Genomic DNA, 20,780 nt, shown 5'->3' with positions numbered 1-20,780 from the left:
TAAAATGTGCTGTGATCATGTTACGCATCAAAGTCTGCCTAAAGGAATGTGAAAACATTTGCATAAAGACTTTTGTGGCGGTGTAGTGTTTGATATTGCCTCGAGCGATGTCACTCGAGTCAGCAGTTGAGGCTGAAGACCACAAGTTTGAAAATAAAAGGAAATCTGATGGCGTAGAGCTAGAAAGGAGTCACCTCTGTAGCCCACTCCCCATCAGGCTATAGCAGCTCGAGGCTACATTAGCCACTATTAGCATAACACAATGAAATCTGTTGACAGTCAGGTTGCATTGTGGGTAACGTAGATGCCAGGTTTTGACAAGGAAGAAGAAAGCGTGGAATAAAAAAGACGATATCTCTCGGGGGCTCTCTGTGATGAAAACAACACCATTGTTCTCTGTTTCTGGCTTTTGCTGGACCAACTGACAGTTATTTTTATTCCATTATTCTCTCATGAATGGTTTAGACAGTGTGGTGCACAGTAAGTCTGTGGCATCTTGGCTGAAATGACACTGAAGAAGACGTGATATTTATAGCCTGCAGCAGTGTTTCTTAGTAAGTTAACACGGTTGCTTGTTTGTAATATGAGAGCTAATTATCTGAACGTATGTATGTGAAATTAAACTGTCACGATTATTAAAAAGTTAACAGCTGACATCTCTTAAAAACATGCAAACTCTTTATTAGAGTCGATCGGTTACTTTGTGTTTATGCTACTTGGTCTGTGCGTGCAGGAATGTGCATAACTCAAAAGAAGAAAACAACAGGATTTTCATGTGTGTTGTGAATGCATTCATTTTTAACTATAAAATGTGTGTGTGGAGGGTGTATTGTTAAAAAAAAATGTGATTGGAGTGATGAGGTAACCTCTACATTGAGTCTGAATCACAATCATTGCTCACCTTTAACTATGCATGCAACCACATACTTTTTGTGCAGATAGTTCATAAGAATTGAGAGCATGATTACAGCGGCATATCCACACCTGCCTATACAGTCAGACTTTTTTGGCTGATTCAATCCGTCCTTACAATAATCGCTCAATATTAAATTTTCAGAGAACACGCTCTCTGTGAGGTTTACTTTTTCTGTTTTGGTGACATTGATGCTAAGCGCTTATTTTCCGTGCTCTGCACTTTCCAGAGATCATCTTTAAATCACACAGTGTGGGTGGTACTTTGATGTCTTTTTTTTTTCCTTGCATGCAAAAAAACAGCTTCATAGAGCTACTAGAGGTCTAAAATGCCTGACTTCCTGTGAGCCAAAAGAAAAGGCAGACCTGGGGTTTTTAACAGAGCATGTAAAAGCTTCCAACAACTGAGCGTACGTGAAATTACTATCGTTTCATATAAATGGGCCATTATGTGAAAATAATGTGGGCTATTACTTGAATTTAACACACATTAAAGTGACTTTTTGTAAGCATTTGTAGGTTGTGTGAAGAGGCCGATGCCTTCTTGTCTGCTGATGAATTTGAAGATGATTGTGTTTCCTGCGCCCACTTCTCTGTCTTGCAGGCGGAGATCGTGAAGCGGCTGAACGCAATCTGCGCCCAAGTCATCCCCTTTCTCTCTCAAGAGGTAAGACTCAAAAATGCCTGTCAGTGTGAGTTAAGACAGAGGTGGGTGAGAAAGAGAGAGAGATAGAGAGAGGAAGAGAGAGAGAGGAGAAGTGTGTGGTGGATTGTGAGGCAAAACAGACAGTTATGGACACACGCTTGCATGCTTACTGCCACGTACACACACAGATACTCACACACACACACACACACGCACAGACACACTCACACACAGATAATCCTGGGCTAATCCTCCCAGCTCGGGATAGGCAGATATGCTGTGAACTTATTAAATGTCTCCCACTAACATATGCAGGAGCCAGTGGCTGAGTGAGTGTGTGTGTGTGTGTGTGTGAAAATTCTTTTGTTTGTGTTTTTTCCTGTGTGTGTGTGTGTGTGTATGCTGTATATTTGTCCACCTGCATAAACATGAAATGCACTGTAAACGTGTGCACATACAGTAGTGGGTGTGAAAAGTGTGTTTTATACAGTGTGTTTGTTGTGGAATCTTGGTGTGTGTCTTTCGCTGATAAATCCATCCTCTGGAGGAGTTGAAAGTGTGTGTGTGTGTGTGTGTGTTTGTGTGTGTGCGCGCGCGCTTGTCTGTATGTGTGAAGAGGGGTGGGAACAGCAGGAAGGGGTGAGTGTGGATTGCAAAGCTCTCCTCCAGATTAGCCATGGATTAGGAGGGTTTAGGGTGGATTAGGAATAATGGCATTAGACTGTGGTGCTGCTACACAGCCCTGATGCCCGCAGAGAGGGGAGGCAGGGAGAGGAAACAGCTTTTACTGCTTTGTTTTGATGCACAGCCTCGTTTACTGGCTGCATATATGAAATGTAACACAATCATATTATTATTATGCAGCGAATCACAATGACTGTGTGTGTTTGTGAGAGCTCTTTGTTTTTATTTTTGTCATTTTCTGATATTGTTCCTTCTCGCAGTTTGGAAATTTCTTTGACAGGAGCATTGTTGTCACTAATAGGATAATGCATCACTCAGCCCACTGTATCAAGCAAATAATAAATTAAATATTTCATCCATTTGAACACCAATTGAATTATGCCTAATACAATAATAAGAAATACTGCAAGTGCCAAAATCCCAGAGTACACATAACTTAAGTCAGCATGAATTCTGGGTCACAGTGTTTGATCAAATATTTCTTGACTTTTGCTAAATGTTACTCCATTTCTTTATATATATATTGACTGTCTTTGTGTTTTGTTGTTTTATATTCATGTTTTGTGAAAAATAAAAGGTCTTTTTTTGGCTCACAAAGATTAAAATTAAATAAAGTAATGTTTTGGAGTCTGGTTTAAAACTAACTTACGGCGGTGCGCCAGTATGTGAAGATTCTTTGAACAAACTCAGCCTTAAAGTCTGTGTAAAGTAATAATAAATTTGTGTTCTGAGTTTGTCAGACCAAAGAAGAAAAGTTATTAACCACCCAGCTAAATCTGAATGATGAAAAATATCGAGAAGTTTATAAAATTAGCTGTCCACTGAAGGCATTGAAAACACACCAGCACCACACCGGCATAATTTAACTAAACCGTTGGTCACTTTTAAAATGTGCCAGACTCTAGCCAATTCTTGAAAAAATGTACTCTTACTTTGTGTGAATCTCTAAAGGTTTTTTGTAATGTTTTCCCTTGGTACAGTATACTTGTAATTAACAGTCAGTCTAACCACCTGTTTTCCTCATTAGTGTTGAAGTAATTTGTGCTCGTCTCCTTCATTGCGGTCATTACTGACAATTAGAAACAACATTTTAATAAATTCCAGGCAGCTAACAAACAAAGCAGTGTTTTAAATGTTGTGTCAAGTAACATGTCACAGTAAAACAGACAACGTGATGAAATAAAAAATGTAAAAAAAAGTAAATTGTTGGCTATTGAAGTCTATAATTATTGGAATTATTGATAATAATGGTCAATTTGCCAATGCTCATCAGAGTAATGTATCTTTTCATGTGTGTGAGTCACGTTGAGGCTGGTTAGACTCAGTCTGCAGAGGTGTAGCTGAACTCGATGGTCAGGTTCATTTCCACACCAGATAAGCTCTTTCATGTCTGCCCTGCTTTGATGTTTTGCGCTCCTGGATGAATCTTGCTACTCTCTCTCTCTCTCTCTCTCTCACCGACTGGATCTGTCTTTCTCGCACTGTACCCTTTAGATGACTTTGCCCTGTTGGCTGTCTGTCTCTCTGGGTATCTGTCTCTTTCTTTCTCACTACAAATATGTCCAAGTTTTTGAGATGTGTAGGCAGAAAAACAGAACAGCCTTGCCTTTATGGTTACAGCTGTTGTGCAGGATCTCTTGCACAATAGGCTTCTCCAAAACATATCCTAGGTGTTTATATCAGAATGTTTGACCACTTGTATTACAGTATATCTCGGACTCTTTATCAAAAATGGATCCCAAAATGTTCCCCTTAGACCTCCAACTGTATGCTAATTAGCTATGAGTTTTAATAAAGAGCAAATAGTAATAATGACAGAGATGTCTCAGGTTTTTAGTCTGATCGCATTTAAACTAGTCAGAGTTGTAAGTTTTAATGACGTGAATGCTTTTGGCCAGAAACTGAAAAAACACCCATATGGTTTAAGGTAGAGTAAGATACAGCAGCTCACTCCGTTAGTTCACATTTATGGCTGATTTTATGAGACCGTTTTTTTGTTTTTATGATCAGAATGATCATTTAGTTGTGCGTGTCAGACGGCTGCAATTTAGCTGGTATCCAGGTTTGATAGAAAAAGCAGACTGATTGCTTTGTTGTGATTTCTTTTTTTTTTTTTAAGAACAGATGTGAGGTAGTATCTGATTCACAGGTGTGCAGAGTTGTTTGATATTACCATCTTCATTTATACCAGAGAATTGTGTAGGAGGAGTAAATCCAGATGTCTGAATTTAACAGATCTTCTTTTGTTGCTGTTTCAATATCTTTCCCTGTCTGTCTGTCTGTCTGTCTGTCTGTCTGTCTGTCTGTCTGTCTGTCTGTCTGTCTGTCTGTCTGTCTGTCTGTCTGTCTGTCTGTCTGTCTGTCTGTCCATTCAGCATCAGCAGCAGGTGGTGCAGGCGGTGGAGAGAGCCAAGCAGGTCACAATGGCTGAACTCAACGCCATCATTGGAGTGGGTGTATTGCACACACACACACACACACACACACACACACACGCACACACACACACACACACTCAACAGAGAGAAATATTGAAAAAGTTTTTTTGTTTTTTTTTTTTACTTGTTTTTACCTTTTTCGTTCACCAAATAATTTGGCCAGTATTTTTCAGCTTTAATTTACAATGTGATAAAATTGTTTTTTTTTTTAAAATATTTATTCATCACGACAGATAAAACAACACAACAGTGTATTTTAATTTTGTATTTTGATATTTTTTGATATAGTGTATATTTCCAGAAAACACCTGTTGATTGCTTTCTGTCATAGATTATTAGTATCAGTGAATATGATGGAAAGTGTATGTTTGTCCACTGGAGAGCACTGACTGGTTTATTTTTCAACTGCAGAGTGTCCTACCTCATACAAATGTTGCATTATGCTGAGGTACAACCATAGTCAGTGTGTAGTAGGCGGTCAGCACGGCCCTAGTTTGTGAAAGCAGACAGGCTGAGAGGCAGAGCTATGCACTGCTGTGGACGAGATCAACAGAAAAATTTATTTTAGCCACAAAAAAAAGGTCAGCCTCAAAAAAGTCGTTATCCGTTTAAGTGTACACTATATTAAAAATATTCTCACCACTTAACCTTGCCATCAGACAACCTTTTTTCTTCAGCACTAACCATAGAACTTCTACATCCCTCCGCAAAAGCCCATCTGCACCGCTCATCGTGCATTATGCTGCAGATCAGAGTTAAAGTGACACAACCAGAAAAACACAAGCACACATTAAATTTGAAATCTTTTGATATCTGTAGTTTGATTTCAGTCTGACCTTCATCATGAGCACAGTAAAACTAGCAATATGTGAGAGGGTTTTTTTTCATCACCAGTCACATATTCAGGTGTCCAGAGACTTTTTCGAGGACACTTTCATACCATGATAGTCTTATTTTGTCACTCACTCTGCCTTGCTGTCTGTCTCTGATCTGTCTTCCACCATCTAGACTATTATGTAGCATTAGAGTAATTATTATTTCGGTGTCTGGTTCAGCAGCAGCAGCTCCAGGCGCAGCACCTCTCTCACGGCCACGCCATCCCCATCCCGCTCACTCCACACCCAGCGGGCCTTCAGCCCCCCCTACCCCCCGGGGCTGGTACTGCCAGCCTACTGGCTCTGTCCTCCGCCCTGAGCCACCAGCTGCCACTCAAAGACGAGAGGAAACACCACGACAACAACAGTGAACACCCGAGAGGTAAGGCCCACTCTACGTGTGTGTACATGTGTTTATGTGTGTGTCTGCGTGTGCATGTGTTGGCGTCTTCATGTCTGCAGTAAGTCTTAGGATGCATTACTGGTTGTTTGTGTGGTAAATAGTTACAATGTGAAGTTTGTGTGGTTACTTCCTCCTCAATTTTTATTTAACACAAACATTTTAATTCTATATTTACAGCATTTATTCCATCATCTCTTTACCAAATTGTTGCATTATATTTATTTTTTTACATAATACATTTTATCATATCTTCTTAATTGTTGAAATGTACAAATAAGTGCCTTATTGCTGTAAATCTGTATCTGTTAAACAGTCTACCTTTCTCTCTTACATCCAGTGACAGATTATTTATCTGGATAATAGATTATATACCAGACTACAAATAGAGAAAACTCTGTAGAACATGTCAATATTTAATACAGTTCTATTCATGAGCAGATGAGTACGTACATAATACTGAAGCTTTTATCTTTTGTTCAGATAATGATCCTAAATTCATTTTATGTCTGGAATATTCAGTCAGTGTTATGAGTTATACCACCACTTTTATTGATGCTGACGCTTAAATTGTTAGTACTCTGAACGAACGGCAGTGAAAGCAATTAAAAACTGATTTGTCATTACGTCGTTTTAATTGGCCTAATAAGGAGCGATACATAACCACCATGATGCCTCTTCTCTTGTACACACAGAACGCCTCTATTTCTTCTCCCGACAAGCTGACTTTGAGTTCAAGCATTTAATTACAGTGCATTGAGACTGAGTGTGTGTTGGTGTGTGTGTGTGTGTGTGTGTGTGTGTGTGCGTCTGTGTGTGTGATAGAAACAGTGTGTGCCAGCTCTTAATTACTCTGTTGCAGCGTGGCTGTGAGGGCTTTGACAGTGCAGTAGAGCAGTTAACCTTGCCCTTTTAGCTGCAGTAAAGCTAACTCAGGTAATACTTACCACCATTAGGAGCAAAATCAATAACAATCCAATTCCATCTTCAGCTGAGTTCATGTGAATGGGTGTGTATGGAGGGAATAACAGGTTTCTCTGTTTGTCTTTTTGGTCTTTTTAAAGGCTTTTCTTTGTTTTCTATTGCAGGCTGTAGACCTGCGGGCACCAGTATCTCCATTGTCAGTTAATATGTTGACCTTTAAAGCAGGTGGCGATAAAACAGCTTATCATGCGTGCATAGTATGGATATTTAGTCTACTAGCATGTCTAATCTGAACAGACCCGAGGATCACAATACTTCCACTGGAAAAGAGCTGTCTTTCTGCTGAGAGTAGCAAAAATGTGACAAACGAAAATGTGACCTAATGTCATCGTGTAGCCTCATGCAGGTTTTGAGCAGCTTATAGCTACATTCCTCAGTTGGCTGAATGCTTGTTGTTTCACCAGCTGCTGCTACAGTACATGTGTCTTTCTTCATGCAAACAGAGTGTATATATCGTGGACAGCTTCACTGTTGGTTCACTGTAGCGACCAGTGTATAATCATGTATTTCTGCTGCAACATGTTGAAGGCTAGCTGGAAAAATAAACAGTAAATACCGAGTTAATTCACTTTAATTTTAGTTGACATTAACAGTACCTCAGATGATATTTGTAATATTGTCATCTCTAACTCTTTGTGTGAGAGAGAGGGAGATTTCCATTTTCTGTCTGTTCTTGAGTGTATCTTTGTCATTGTACTCGTTGTTCAGACATGAAATGCTTTAATGAGTTGTTTTTTTTCTTTCTTTTGCCATCTGCCTCCTCAGACAGAGACTCAGTCAAGGTAAGTCCTTACGTTCTCTCTGATATGTTTGCTATATATATCTGTCTTCTCACCTCAACTTAAAACATCTAAATTACAAATTTAGATTAAATTCAATTAAATAACATCTACATTTCTTTATCAGATGACACAACCTGCAATATAGATAAAAGGAAAAAACTATTTAAATAAAGATTTCTTTTCTAACTTTCTTACCATCAACCTTCCCCCAACTAATTTCTTTATTCATTATCATTTGTAACACACCCACTGGTGGCTGAAGACTATTGTCATATGCAAAGAACATGTGAATGCTTCATTCACATGTTCTTTTGCATTTTTTATCCCAAGATAAAAAACAAACAAACTCTGACCTCTTACATGGTTTCAGACCAAGGCAGAATTTGACATGACTCCGGGTGTTTAGTCATCAAGAAGTTCGGCCTTCCCGATGCTGCTGTCTGTTGGATACAAGCAGCTCTGTCCCTTCACTCTGCACGGTTTTATATTTCTTCATCCACATGGTGGACTGAGGAGTGATTGAGCGCTGTAGTGACTCACTATCGCCTCTCGAGGCGCAACTGGTATCACAAGAAGTATGGGCTGAAGCTAATAATTTAGGACGATTATTTCAGTCAATCACACAGTGGCTTTTGAGACACCATGGCCTTTATTTGATCACATACTGTAGTCTCCACTGTATATTTATTACTTACCTAATTCCTAACTACCGTTAACCTGCAGCTCCTCCATTTTCACTCGTCTCTGCCGCTCTTTCTCTTGCGCTCGTCCACTCACACCTTACACTCACACATTACACACAGCTGTATTACCCAAGGGAATTACACTACTCTTATAATGTAATTATAATTGGGTCATTTTGGTGCTCCCTCCAGTACATAACGTGCGTTATGGTAGCGAAGGCAGTGATTTCAGTACATATCTCTGCAACACTATATGTCTTTCATGTTCTGTTGATAATGTAAGTTATTTTTAATGGATATAATTTGTCTGTTAGAAGATTAGTATCCTTTGATCCATTTTTCATATATATACCATGTTAAAAACATTCAAAATATGCATTTTAAAAGCATTCTCATTTTTAGAAATGGAGACAAAGAGGTAGGAAGAATCCCAAAGTGAGCAAAGAAAAAAAAAGTGCTCGCCTGACTAGTGAAGGAAGGAGGCAACAGAGCAACATTACATCCAGCACTTGTAGTAATTAGTCCCTTAAGCGGAGCTTTTTTCCCAAGGCAAACATTTGGTTTGTTGAATACTCAATGAGCAGATTAGCATTTCTTTATTCCGGCAAGCCCGAGCTCACACACAGACACAAACACACAGACACACACACACACACACACACACACACACACACACACACACACACACACACACACATGTGCATGAATTTACTGTGCTGTGTGTGTTCTCTGGTGTTTTGGAGTAGGTGGAGACAGGAGGAATGTTTAATATGTTATCTCCTGCCCGCCATGTAGTTTATCCTCCTCCACACATGCACACACACACACACACACACACACACACACACACACACACACACACACTGAGAGCTGTAGGCACCATGATGGGAGCTATTAGCAGTGTGTATGTCGGTGTGTGTGTTGCACGTGTGCCCTTCTGTGTGTGTGTGTGTGTGAGGTTGTCAGAAATCAGTGGTAAAGATAGAGAGACCAGAATGATGAATGCCTTTCATTAGCGCCCTGTGAGAACAAACGCACACACACACACGGCCAACAGTCACTTCATGAAACCAATAAGCCCCTTGTCAGTGGTCTACAGTTGCCTTGGCAACAGTTCACGGGGTACAGTTTGTGTGTGTGTGTGTGTGAATTGTTTGAACATCTGTGCTTTAATGTCCTTGGTGTTAGCACCCCACACACTGATAAAGGTATGTGGGTATAGATGTACATGCTTACTGCTGCCAATACAAGCAGTCAGTTATGTAGTCGTGGTGCGTTCAAGGACTGCACCTCCTTAAGCCTGTCAGTGTACTTAATGAAGATGATTGTTGGTGCAGTTGTCAATGCCATTTTGCTATTGTGTTTGTGGTGTTCCCTTTTTAGTCCACTTAGGAGATAGTCGGTTTGGAGTAGTTGTAATTAAAAGATTTTTTTTAAACATGTGCTTTAAAAATGCAGTTATCGTAAATATAATGATTTAAGTGAAAATCACACTTTAACAAAGTCAACAGCCTTGATTGTGTGTTGCATTTTTAGAAAAAATTAATCCCTAATGAGGCCGCTTTCAGGCTTAGAGCAACCTTTAAAATGAATCACCTGTTGAGAGAAAATATCCTGCACACTGCTTGTTTTTTTTTTTTTTTTTTTTTTCACTGCAGTCTGTCTCTTTGTTAATGCTGGGATGCTCTTTTTGAAAAGTCTGTGTACAGTGGACAGTGTGGACTTCCATGCTGTGTTGGCCGAGGAATAAAAAGCAACAAATTGAGTCGAACAGAAGGATCAGAGGTGAAAGATTAGACCAACTGACTTGAACCCAGGGTGTACAAAAGTTGGTGTATTTAGTGTGAGCCGAGCTGTCATTTTTGTGTGTTAGCAGGCTGACAGACAAAGGGAATAAAAAAACAGGATTTCCAGATACTGGACACGTCTTTCTCACTGCATTGGAAGGAAAAAGAAAACAGGGAAGGTGGAAGATAAACAAGAAAAATTATAATATGCAGTTATGGCTGTTTAACATATTATATAAATGGTTGAATTTGCTGTAAATGCATACATGCGGACTGTGTATTTAAAAAAAAAAAACATGGTCCTACAAGTTCTGTTCAGAAGCTGTTGTGGTGTGTCATATTACATGATATCCCATACTGTATCACATTTCTGTTTTCCTTTAGCGCTGTTATTATGGGCATTTATCGTATTGAGCTTTTTTTTAAAGACATTTTAGGGGGCAGTAGTTGCTGAAAGGGTAGAAAAGTGAGCTTGTGACCAGAGGGTTGCCGGTGCAATCTTTGGACTGTCAGGATAAATCTGTGTGAAAGTGAAAGTAAAACAGAGAATCACGACTGAGGTGCCCTTGAGCAAGATCCTTAACCCCCAACTGTTCAAAGCCCATCACATGAGGCAGCTTCCAGATGTGGACTGTGTGAGTGTTAGCAGGGCGTTCCTGAAAAAGAAGAACATCATCTACTATCATAGATCAGGAGCCTGAGGCGAGCAGGAAAGATTGTGACCAAGCCCTCCCACCTCAGACACGAACTCAACCAAAGAACAGTTTCCTCTCAACCTCATTTTTTAAAAACAGATACATTTTACTTATCTTTTGTATTTTTTGTTGTTGTATCGTTTCTATTTTGTATTCATTTAGACTTTTGCAGCGCTTGTTTTTATGTTACCAAAATACAAGGGCAAATTCTTTGTATGTAAAAAAAAACCTACTTAAATAATAAATGAGAAATAATAATAAATGTGGTAGTAAAAGACATGATGCTAAAACAAACAAACAAAAAAAAACACACAGTAAAAGCACAGAATTTTCACAGTTTATGCCCCTGTAATTAGTTTTTAATCTGTCATGCAACCCAAACATCCACATGAGGATGGTAGGCTTTGACTTTGTTGAACAGCATTACAAGAGAAGCTTGGTCATCCTGGGCCTTACATTACTAGAAAGCAACCAAAGAGTGGAACTGAAATTGAGCAGTGGATGCCACAGGTATCATTATCAGAATCAATTTAAAAAACGAGAGGCAAATACACTTATCATGTGCTGGTAAATTAATACTTTAACCAAGCAACAACACTCGCTTCTTCACACTCGCAATGCTGCTGGCAGAGCCTTCATTTGTCTCAGCAGCAAAATTAATTTGCCTTGATGTTTTTGAAAGAGCTAATTTGCAGGCTAATTAACCTAATCAGTCTGGAAGGAGAGGGAGAGAGGGGGGCACAACCTGCTCTCTCTCTCTCTCACTCACGAAGAGACACACACCTGTAAAACACACTGACATCTCAACATTGTTTGCACATATGTGAGTACTAAAATGCAAACAGGTATGAGTGCTGCACACACATGCACATGTATACACAGACTCACACAGACACACACACACACTGAACCTCACTCCTCCCCCACAGAATCTTTGTCATCAACACTTGCAGCACGGCAAAGGGCAGTGGAAAGGTTACAAGCGTGAGTTAGTGGAAAGGTCGAGTTAAAGGTCCTGCTTTATTTTTCTTCTCTCTGTCCGTCGTCTGCCGGGTAAGGAGCGCCTCCCAATGAGACACAGAGACACAGAGAGAGAGAGAGATCAGCAGGGACAGGCGGAGCAAGAGGGGAAATGTTTAGTTGACCTTATTTTGATCTTTGCTTCTCAATAAGGATTAATCCTTCAGTAATGGTATTTAAAGGATGCCATATTTGATTAAGGAGAGAGAGACATCAATGGACCACCCCCTCTTCACCCCCTAAATCTCAAAATATTGCTACTAAGTTCAAGCTGTGATGTTGTAGTCAAGCTGTCAAGGGTGCAGTGCAGCATTGCTATTGTATAGTACAGTAAAAATAAAATGGTTTTGACAGGCAGAGGAGTTTTCAAAGTGATGTGTAAATCCGGATATGAAGTGGAGCACAGTCATTTTATGTTTGCGCTGTTTTCATCGTTGTCTGACTGCTAACTTATTGCCAGATTTGTCCTAATTTAGCTTAAAGTGGAGGTCTTGACACATTAAAAAGATCTGTAGCGTTAAAGTTGTAGCTTACTTATGCTTTTCACTTCATCCTGGGCATGAGATGTCATTAGTTTTCCTCAACCTATCAGGGTAAATAGAAAGGAAAGGAAGCTGTCTTCCTAAGCTCAGCCTCCAATGCTTAATTTTTTCAGGTCTGTCTTTTTTTGACACAACATAAGTTGTAAGTTAAAAGTGGAGCCAAGATATACCAGTATCTATTGATCATTTTCATAATCTTTTTTCTAAGAGCCCCTGCACCCAATTACCTTACATTAACAGTACTGAATACAATTTAATTTGTATTAAAAGGTTGTTTCATCCAAATTACAAAAAGACTTTCTCTCCTACCTCTTCTGGTGTGTCGTCATGCAGATGATTTTTGTTTAATTTGCCCAGGTGTGGTGAGATATCTTCACCCAATACAAAGGAGGTGAATGAATTTTTTATGGATTTTGCTGCTTGCTTAAATTTAAAAGATTTAATAGCGAAAAACTGTTTAAAGACCTGCTTCACGGCTGCTTCTAAAACCTAAAGATAAAAATAGTTACAATATAATATGGTAATTTGTGCAGTTAAAGAGAGACATCAGTACAGAGACATTTTTAGCTCCCTGGCCAGTACTTAGCACGTCTCTTTTAAAATGAATTTTTCTTTTTTTTTTCATCTTTAACTACCTGATTCTTGTTTTGTTTTTTTCCAGAGCTCATCTGTGTCTCCCTCGGCCAGTTTTCGGACTGGAGAGAAGCACAGGAGTTCAAGCGATTACTCCTCCGATAGCAAGAAACAGAAGACAGATGATAAGGAGTCTACACGCTATGTGGGTGAACCTTTACTTTTTCTAACACACTGCCGACATGTATGCTTTTATTGACACACATAACAAAGGAATCCTGACAAACAATATGTGAAGTTCATCACACGAGCCATAATCAAACTTACACTTTCTTTTTGGGACAGCTGGCAATACAAATGAGATGACACTTTGTATTTGGACCTGGATTTTCACGTTGCAGTTTATAGCTTATACCTGAGCCAAAAGAGCCATCTGGATGCTACACAATGGAACCATTTCGACCTCTTTGTCTGATCAATGAAAATATGAAAAGACAAAATGCCAGAGGAATGATTAAAATAGTCTTTATGGTCTTTTCTCAGAGCATTAATTAAATCATGATTTTATGATTACCCGTTTTATTACTGTATGTGCAATTTATATCTTATATACTATCAAATAAATGGGATATTGAATTTGATAAAAGCAGTAATTATCTATATTTTTATTGATGGAGAACTTTTTTTCTTCTAAATGCTTATATAAAGTGTGTATCTTCAATGTGTCACAGGAGAGTGATGGAGAGAAGAGCGATGACAACCTGGTAGTGGACGTCTCCAATGAGGTACAACACAGTTTAGCAGCATGCTGTCTTTTTTGTTACCTGATCAGAAATAATAAATCCATCTGCCTGTCATCTTTGTCTGTCCTCACCCACCACAGGATCCAGTGTCTCCTAGAGGAAGTCCCGCACACTCACCTCGGGAGAACGGGTTGGACAAGCGTCGCCTGTTGAAGAAGGATGCTCCACTGAGTCCTTCCTCCATCGCCTCCTCCAGCAGCACACCTTCATCCAAATCCAAAGAGATTAATTTGGTGAGTCATTTGGGTAATTATAGTCTTCCGATCTTCCGTTTTATCATTTCTCTGGGTAGTATTCTATTTTTAGACATTCATAAAAATGTAATAATTGTAAGTAAAGTATAGAAGCGAATGAAGGTTACATGTTAAAGTAGGCAAAGTGTTGTTGGTCAGAAGATGAGGATGCTAAAATGTAAATAAAGGGTAAAAACTAGGTGGGGAAAGCATGTAATAACACTAAATACATTTTGATAGAACATCAGTTTCTGAGTCAGAAACTCAGTCAAAGCATGGACGGTTTTGTATTATTGAAATATTTATGCTCTGCCAATACATTTGGAAATGGTTGTGTGTCTTTTAGCTTCTGCAAAGAGTTATCTGCTCCTATCTGAAGTCAGTGTTTAGACTAAAAATCATTTGATTAAAGATTACTTTGCTTCTTTGTGCTGTAGAATGAGAAATCCACAACGCCTGTGTCCAAGTCCAGCACCCCAACGTCTCGCTCCGATGCCCCAACACCTAGCAGCACCTCCACCCCGGCCCTGAGGACTGCACCCAGTAAACCTCTAGGAGTCGAGGCGCTGGGTGAGTATAGCAAATACAACATAAAACTTCTCTGCATGCATCAGTGAGATAGTGGATATAATTCAGTGAGCTTGAAGAAAGTTGGATGTTTTGGAAACCATGTCAGCATAATCCAGCAGCCGCTGATTTCTTGTTTTCATTAGGGAATAGCTAGTATTGTTTAAACCTGTGCTACAGAGAGCCAAAACTTCAGAATGTTTGACATACTTGATTGCTGCCTAGCCAATTTATATGGTATGAGCTCAATAACTACACTGCCTGGGATGTGTGGAGTCAAAACAGGCCCTCTAACCTCAGATGAAAATGTCCCAACTTGTATCTGACAGTGTTTTGTGTCTTGTAGCTCCTGGTCTCCGTACACCGTTGGCGGTGCCATGCTCATACCCGACTCCGTTTGGAATGGTTCCCCACCCGGGTATAAACGGAGAGCTGAGTGGAGCAGGGGCAGCCTACACCGGCCTGCATAACATTTCTCCACAGATGAGTGCTGTGGCAGCTGCTGCAGTGGCAGCTTATGGACGCACACAAGTGGTACGTGAATACACAGCTTGTATTCAAATTAGGGTTACTTAAAATGTGATTTTTATAACTGGATTTACTGTTGATACTATAAGTCTGATGGCAAGATAAAAAAAAAACAGAAAAAAATGGCAAACACATGGAAAAATCTCCAGTTAATGAAAGAGTATTATTTTATCAGATAGCGGGCAGGAATGTTATCTTTGGTTGGATGATCTGATTAACACAGACATTAAGAATCATCCAGCTACCATCAGCTCTAGTTTTTGTGTTACTTCGTTTATGGTTGAATTGTCCCTTCCTTTGATTCTCTAGGTGGGATTTGATCCTCACCACCACATACGTGTACCTGGCCTTCCTCCCAACCTGTCAGGCATACCTGGTGGAAAACCGTAAGAGCACAACATCAAGCAAATCACCTTTTTTTTTTTCTTCTCCTTCTCTGTGTTTACCTTCCCACCTGTTTTCTCACCACCACATGACCCTTTTCTTTCCTCTAGAGCCTACTCCTTTCATGTGAGCGCTGATGGGCAGATGCAGCCTGTGCCTTTTCCTCCGGATTCACTGATCGGTCCTGGCATTCCCCGCCACGCACGACAGATCAATACTCTTAGCCACGGGGAGGTGGTGTGTGCTGTCACCATCAGTAACCCGACACGTCATGTCTACACCGGCGGCAAGGGCTGCGTTAAGGTGTGGGACATCAGTCACCCAGGCAACAAGACCCCTGTATCCCAGCTGGACTGTCTTGTGAGTACACTGCAATGACCCTTACAAACATGATACTGTAATATAACTTGTTATTGACAGTAACAAAGTACTCTTGTGCATCTGTCACATCAGAACAGAGATAACTACATCCGCTCCTGTCGGCTACTTCCGGATGGACGGACTCTCATAGTCGGGGGCGAGGCGAGTACTTTGTCAATCTGGGATTTGGCAACACCAACTCCGCGAATCAAGGCTGAACTGACTTCGTCAGCACCTGCGTGTTACGCTCTGGCCATCAGCCCTGACTCAAAGGTCTGCTTTTCCTGCTGTTCTGATGGAAACATAGCCGTCTGGGATCTTCACAACCAGACTCTGGTTAGGTACGGAGCTGGGAAAGGGGTGTTTGTGAGGGTTTTAATTTATGCTGGACAAATGTATTTATTCATCATGTGTTTGAATGTCTTACCAATTTAAAACTAGTTACAGAACCAATTACACTGAAAGCTACAGCAACCAATGACATACAATCATAAGTTTAACCATTATTTCAGTCCACAAATGACTGGTCTACGGCACCTTTACATAACTTATGTTCACTTTTTAATTCAAAAGAAAAAACCCATACATCATGTGTTAATATCACTGACATTGTGAATATTGCTTTATAATATTCTAAGGACTCTATTTGTCGTTGCCTGCAGCGTTTCTCACTCATGTGGGATAAATGCCAGACAGTGTGTAGGTTTAGATTAAGCCAGTCACTTTATCATCTCACAGCATCATTGATAAGTTCTCCTGACGCTGGCAGGAGGTGTCTTAATCATTTAATCACTGTTAATCAGTCCATGGTTTGTGCTCAGGATGTAATTCTGTATATTCTTGCTTCTTCTGTTCATCGTTGTTGTTTCATTTGATCAGCACTTTACTGTTGAGTGTTGTTGTGTTGTGTAAGGCTGTGACTCTTGACTCTTGTGTTTTTTTTCTTTTGCAGGCAGTTCCAAGGCCACACCGATGGGGCCAGCTGTATAGACATTTCTAATGATGGGACCAAGCTGTGGACTGGAGGCCTGGATAACACTGTGCGGTCCTGGGACCTGAGAGAGGGAAGGCAGCTGCAGCAGCACGACTTCACCTCCCAGGTGACAGAAAACACTTCTTACACACTTCTTTTTAATGCTAAAACTACTGTCTGCTGCTGTTACAATATGGTATGGATCCTAGCGGTGTTGTGAAATTTGCTCAGTCTCTCCAGCAGTTTTCAGGTGGAGGTTGCAATCAGGTTTGGTTTTTATTATTATTTGGATTTGAAAGAAAAAGCCACAGATTGTTGAAAATCATCCATCTTAGGACAAGTCACAGCCATTTGTAGTTTGTGTGATTGCACTTTTGAGCATTCTTTATTGCAGTAATTTACAAGCTCAGTTGAGAACATTTAACCTACAATAAAGGCCAGGCAGAGCTCTGGTTTTCTGTCCTGTGCTCAAATACCTATATCGCTAATAATACTGGCAGTTAGAATTTAGTTTTTTTTCAGGTGAAGAGAGGAGCAGCAATAATAGGCCATTACTGCAATTTTTCCTGAAAAGACCCATTTCGCAATCTCAGTGTGCACAGGAGGAGGTGAGCGTGCATTAAAGAGAGCTCAGGGAAGGCAGGGCAGATGGGGAGAGTCATGGCCAATCGAGTGCTTGTGCTATCCAATAATATCTTTTCTAACCTCCACCCCCACTAGAAAAAGCAGCTTCAGTAAATTTAACACCAGCGATTTTGTGTTTACCAGGTTTATCAAGCCATCAGGTGTATTTCCTGTGTGCTTTTTTGGTCTTCATCATCAGGAAAAAAAAATGTTGAGTTTTGTCTCAAAAGTGAGAATTCACTATTTTATTCACCCACCTCCTTTCATGATGCACAATTGCTTTTTCCAGCAGGGCTAATACGATTCTAGACACTGAAACAACCATCTGTTTCGACAGATTAGTACGTCAGGGACTGAAATGTTTATGATGGTGTAGAACGGTGAAGTTTTGCCAGCATCCGTTAAATGTTAACATCAGTGCCCACCCCCACAGACGAGCACAATTTCCATGCACTGAAAAAGAGACTAGACAAATATAACATGTGATGATTTTTATATATATATATATATATATATATATATATGTGTGTGTGTATGTATGTATTTTTACATAAATTCTAAGAGAAATAATTACTGTAACTTCTGGGTTTCTTTGCAGATCTTCTCACTAGGATACTGTCCAACGGGAGAGTGGCTGGCAGTGGGGATGGAGAACAATAATGTGGAGGTCCTACATGTCACCAAACCTGACAAGTACCAGCTCCACCTGCATGAAAGCTGCGTGCTCTCACTCAGATTTGCTCACTGTGGTAAGAATCAACAGATCTATTAAGATAATTAAAACATGTTTCTACCAGTATTTCTGAAAAAGTCCAAAGTGAATGTTTGTTGAGAGACAATTTGCAACATGTTTATATGCTACATGGTACGTTAAGGATGCGGGAATGTGACTAAATGTGTCTCCTAGTGTAGGAGAGTGATAAAATGAGTACACACGTGATTACAAAATTTACAATGTAAATGAAAGGAATTTTCAGAGGAAGGCCAAAAGTTTGATCCAAACTATTTTTCTAAAACTTCCAGGTCAATACTGTGTTCTAGATAACTAGAGTAGGATAATGCTAATCTTTAAAACATGTCCCTACATTATAAAAGTAGTTAAGTTATTAAATACAACAATGCTTTTAATACTGATATTTGATATTTATCCCACTAAGTTTGGATCAATTTGCCGTCCGGTGGTTAAAATAAGAAGCTGGTGTTCACTTCGACATGCAGAACTGTTCAAGGATTTTAGCTCATTGTTTGGTAACATTGTTTTGGTAATGGTGTAAAAATAGATTTGAGACTCTTTTCTTTTTGGTCCACCCCTCCTTTCACTAATTCAAGATAGCATGCAAGATTTCTACACAGTTACAACTTACATTCTGCACTACAAGTATCTCAGTGTGTTACTGAAAGTTATTATCTAACTGTGTTTTTAAAGAAAGAGTCATTATTACTCACTATGATCAGGCTGGAGGATGGATAGAGTTACCCTTACACTAAACATAAAACATCTACTTGTCATAACAATAAAGATAGTTGTTTGATGCCCATATTTATTAAGAGGGAACTATAGAATCAAGACGAGCTTTGTATTTTGGATTAGCAGCTGAAGCCTCAGACTAGATAATGATATCCATTCTGCTTTAATATGTCAGTGTCCATTGGCATCCCTCGTGTTGAAACTGTTTAAAATATTTGCTCTTGATGTGGCCCGATGTGATTTGCCCTCCTCTGCAGGGAAGTGGTTTGTGAGCACAGGAAAAGACAATCTGCTTAACGCATGGAGAACCCCATATGGAGCCAGCATATTCCAGGTTAGTGTGAGAGAATGCAAGCACAAGAACATAAACATGGAGGACAGGTAGCTGAGAGGCCAAATACAGAAAGGTTTAATAACCAGGAGGTTACAGATTTCAGGACGTCAAAAGCTTTTCTGCTCACTGACTTTAAGCTTTTGTTAAAAAAAAAAGAAAAAGAAAGTCGAAAGGTCAGTTAAAGACAGAAAAGATGTACGAGACATTATATGTCACATTTGAACAAGAAGCCTTCATGAGGGTCAAGACAAAGTTGCAGTGGAAGTGTGTGACTGCACTTTACTTTTAACACATAAGGCAGACTGGATCTTATCCTTGAGCTCACTTTTTACATTTTAACACATCTTTTATCTCCTCACAGTCAAAGGAGTCATCCTCAGTGCTGAGCTGCGACATCTCCATAGATGATAAGTACATTGTGACGGGTTCGGGAGATAAGAAAGCGACTGTGTATGAGGTCAACTACTAGGAGGGCTGCGACCATTTCCACGACAAGGCCACCCGTCCACCCAGGCACCCTGCGTTGTCTCTGTTGCCCATGTACAATTTTTAATGTGTAAAAAATGGATTTGAAAGGAACTAACCAAACAGACTTTTCGTGGACAGTGACCTTTTGACCTTTTAGTCGGTCGTGGATCAAAACAAACAAGCAGAACCAAGCACAGAGATATTCTTTTTTTTTTTTTTTTTTTTTTTTTTGACTGAGCGGCTTTTCGTTGGTGTGAGGATGAGTGAATGTCCATGTGCACTGAATCTGGAGAGGATGTTATTGCTGCACCAGAAAACATTCCTTTACACTTATAGCTCTAGAGGTTTCTCTGCCATTACCATTTGTTCAGAGTCTGCTTCCAACCTTATTCCACATCCTGACACACTGCACTCTAACGGAGCACAGGGGTGGCCATCATGTTAACATGCAGTTGAGAACAAGTATATTCAAGGCTTTATTCATTAACAATTTCCTATGGATATATATTATTCTGTGTTCTGATTGAGCTGAACGGCTTTTATTTATGTGAGATCTAATGGAAGTAGCATTTTTATATTTTGGTTCTGTCTCGTTCTTGCCTTCAAGCACTCTATTTTAATACATCATACCAAATTTGCCTTTTTTTTTTATTATTTTTTTTAGAAATGTAGACAGACATGTAAAAAGACATTTTTTTTTTGTTATGTTTGTCTTACTCACTCAAATCAGCCTTCAACGTGTTAAAAACATCAAATCTTCATTTGTATGTCAGTGCTGTTTTGTTTTACATGACAACACACTAGACTGATTGGTTTACAGTAGCTCCTACCAGGCCTAACAAACAGAGCCCATATTATGAAGAAGTAATAGTTCGACATTGTGGGAAGCATGATTTTTTTTTACTTTCTTGTGGATTTAGATGAGAAGGTTCATATCACTCTCATGTCTGAATGCTGAATATGTTGTTGTCTTTACACTTTGTTTTTTGTTTTGATTAAACAAACAACATATCACAT

The 20,780-nt window shown here is 39.6% G+C and overlaps 1 protein-coding gene across 4 annotated transcripts in view; it reads left to right on the top strand.

Annotated features, from left to right (window-relative positions):
* LOC104923012 (transducin-like enhancer protein 4) overlaps positions 1 to 20,780 on the top strand; it is a 33,453-nt gene extending 12,673 nt beyond the window's left edge. For 2 of the 4 annotated variants that reach the window (XM_019263720.2, XM_019263722.2), the window contains exons 5-20: positions 1,517 to 1,579; positions 4,618 to 4,692; positions 5,736 to 5,937; positions 7,705 to 7,721; positions 13,110 to 13,226; positions 13,753 to 13,806; positions 13,905 to 14,057; positions 14,495 to 14,627; positions 14,971 to 15,158; positions 15,462 to 15,538; positions 15,647 to 15,896; positions 15,990 to 16,237; positions 16,849 to 16,996; positions 18,092 to 18,242; positions 19,219 to 19,295; positions 19,657 to 20,780. In XM_019263720.2, the coding sequence (XP_019119265.1) occupies positions 1,517 to 1,579; positions 4,618 to 4,692; positions 5,736 to 5,937; positions 7,705 to 7,721; positions 13,110 to 13,226; positions 13,753 to 13,806; positions 13,905 to 14,057; positions 14,495 to 14,627; positions 14,971 to 15,158; positions 15,462 to 15,538; positions 15,647 to 15,896; positions 15,990 to 16,237; positions 16,849 to 16,996; positions 18,092 to 18,242; positions 19,219 to 19,295; positions 19,657 to 19,764 (2,061 nt within the window). In that variant the 3' untranslated portion in view covers positions 19,765 to 20,780. The remainder of the gene's footprint in view (positions 1 to 1,516; positions 1,580 to 4,617; positions 4,693 to 5,735; positions 5,938 to 7,704; positions 7,722 to 13,109; positions 13,227 to 13,752; positions 13,807 to 13,904; positions 14,058 to 14,494; positions 14,628 to 14,970; positions 15,159 to 15,461; positions 15,539 to 15,646; positions 15,897 to 15,989; positions 16,238 to 16,848; positions 16,997 to 18,091; positions 18,243 to 19,218; positions 19,296 to 19,656) is intronic. The other 2 variants (XM_019263721.2, XM_019263723.2) reach the window with 1 other exon arrangement.

Source organism: Larimichthys crocea, chromosome III (genome assembly GCF_000972845.2).
Source record: "Larimichthys crocea isolate SSNF chromosome III, L_crocea_2.0, whole genome shotgun sequence".
Classification (NCBI taxonomy): domain Eukaryota; kingdom Metazoa; phylum Chordata; class Actinopteri; family Sciaenidae; genus Larimichthys; species Larimichthys crocea.
This window is presented reverse-complemented; position numbering and strand designations above follow the sequence as displayed.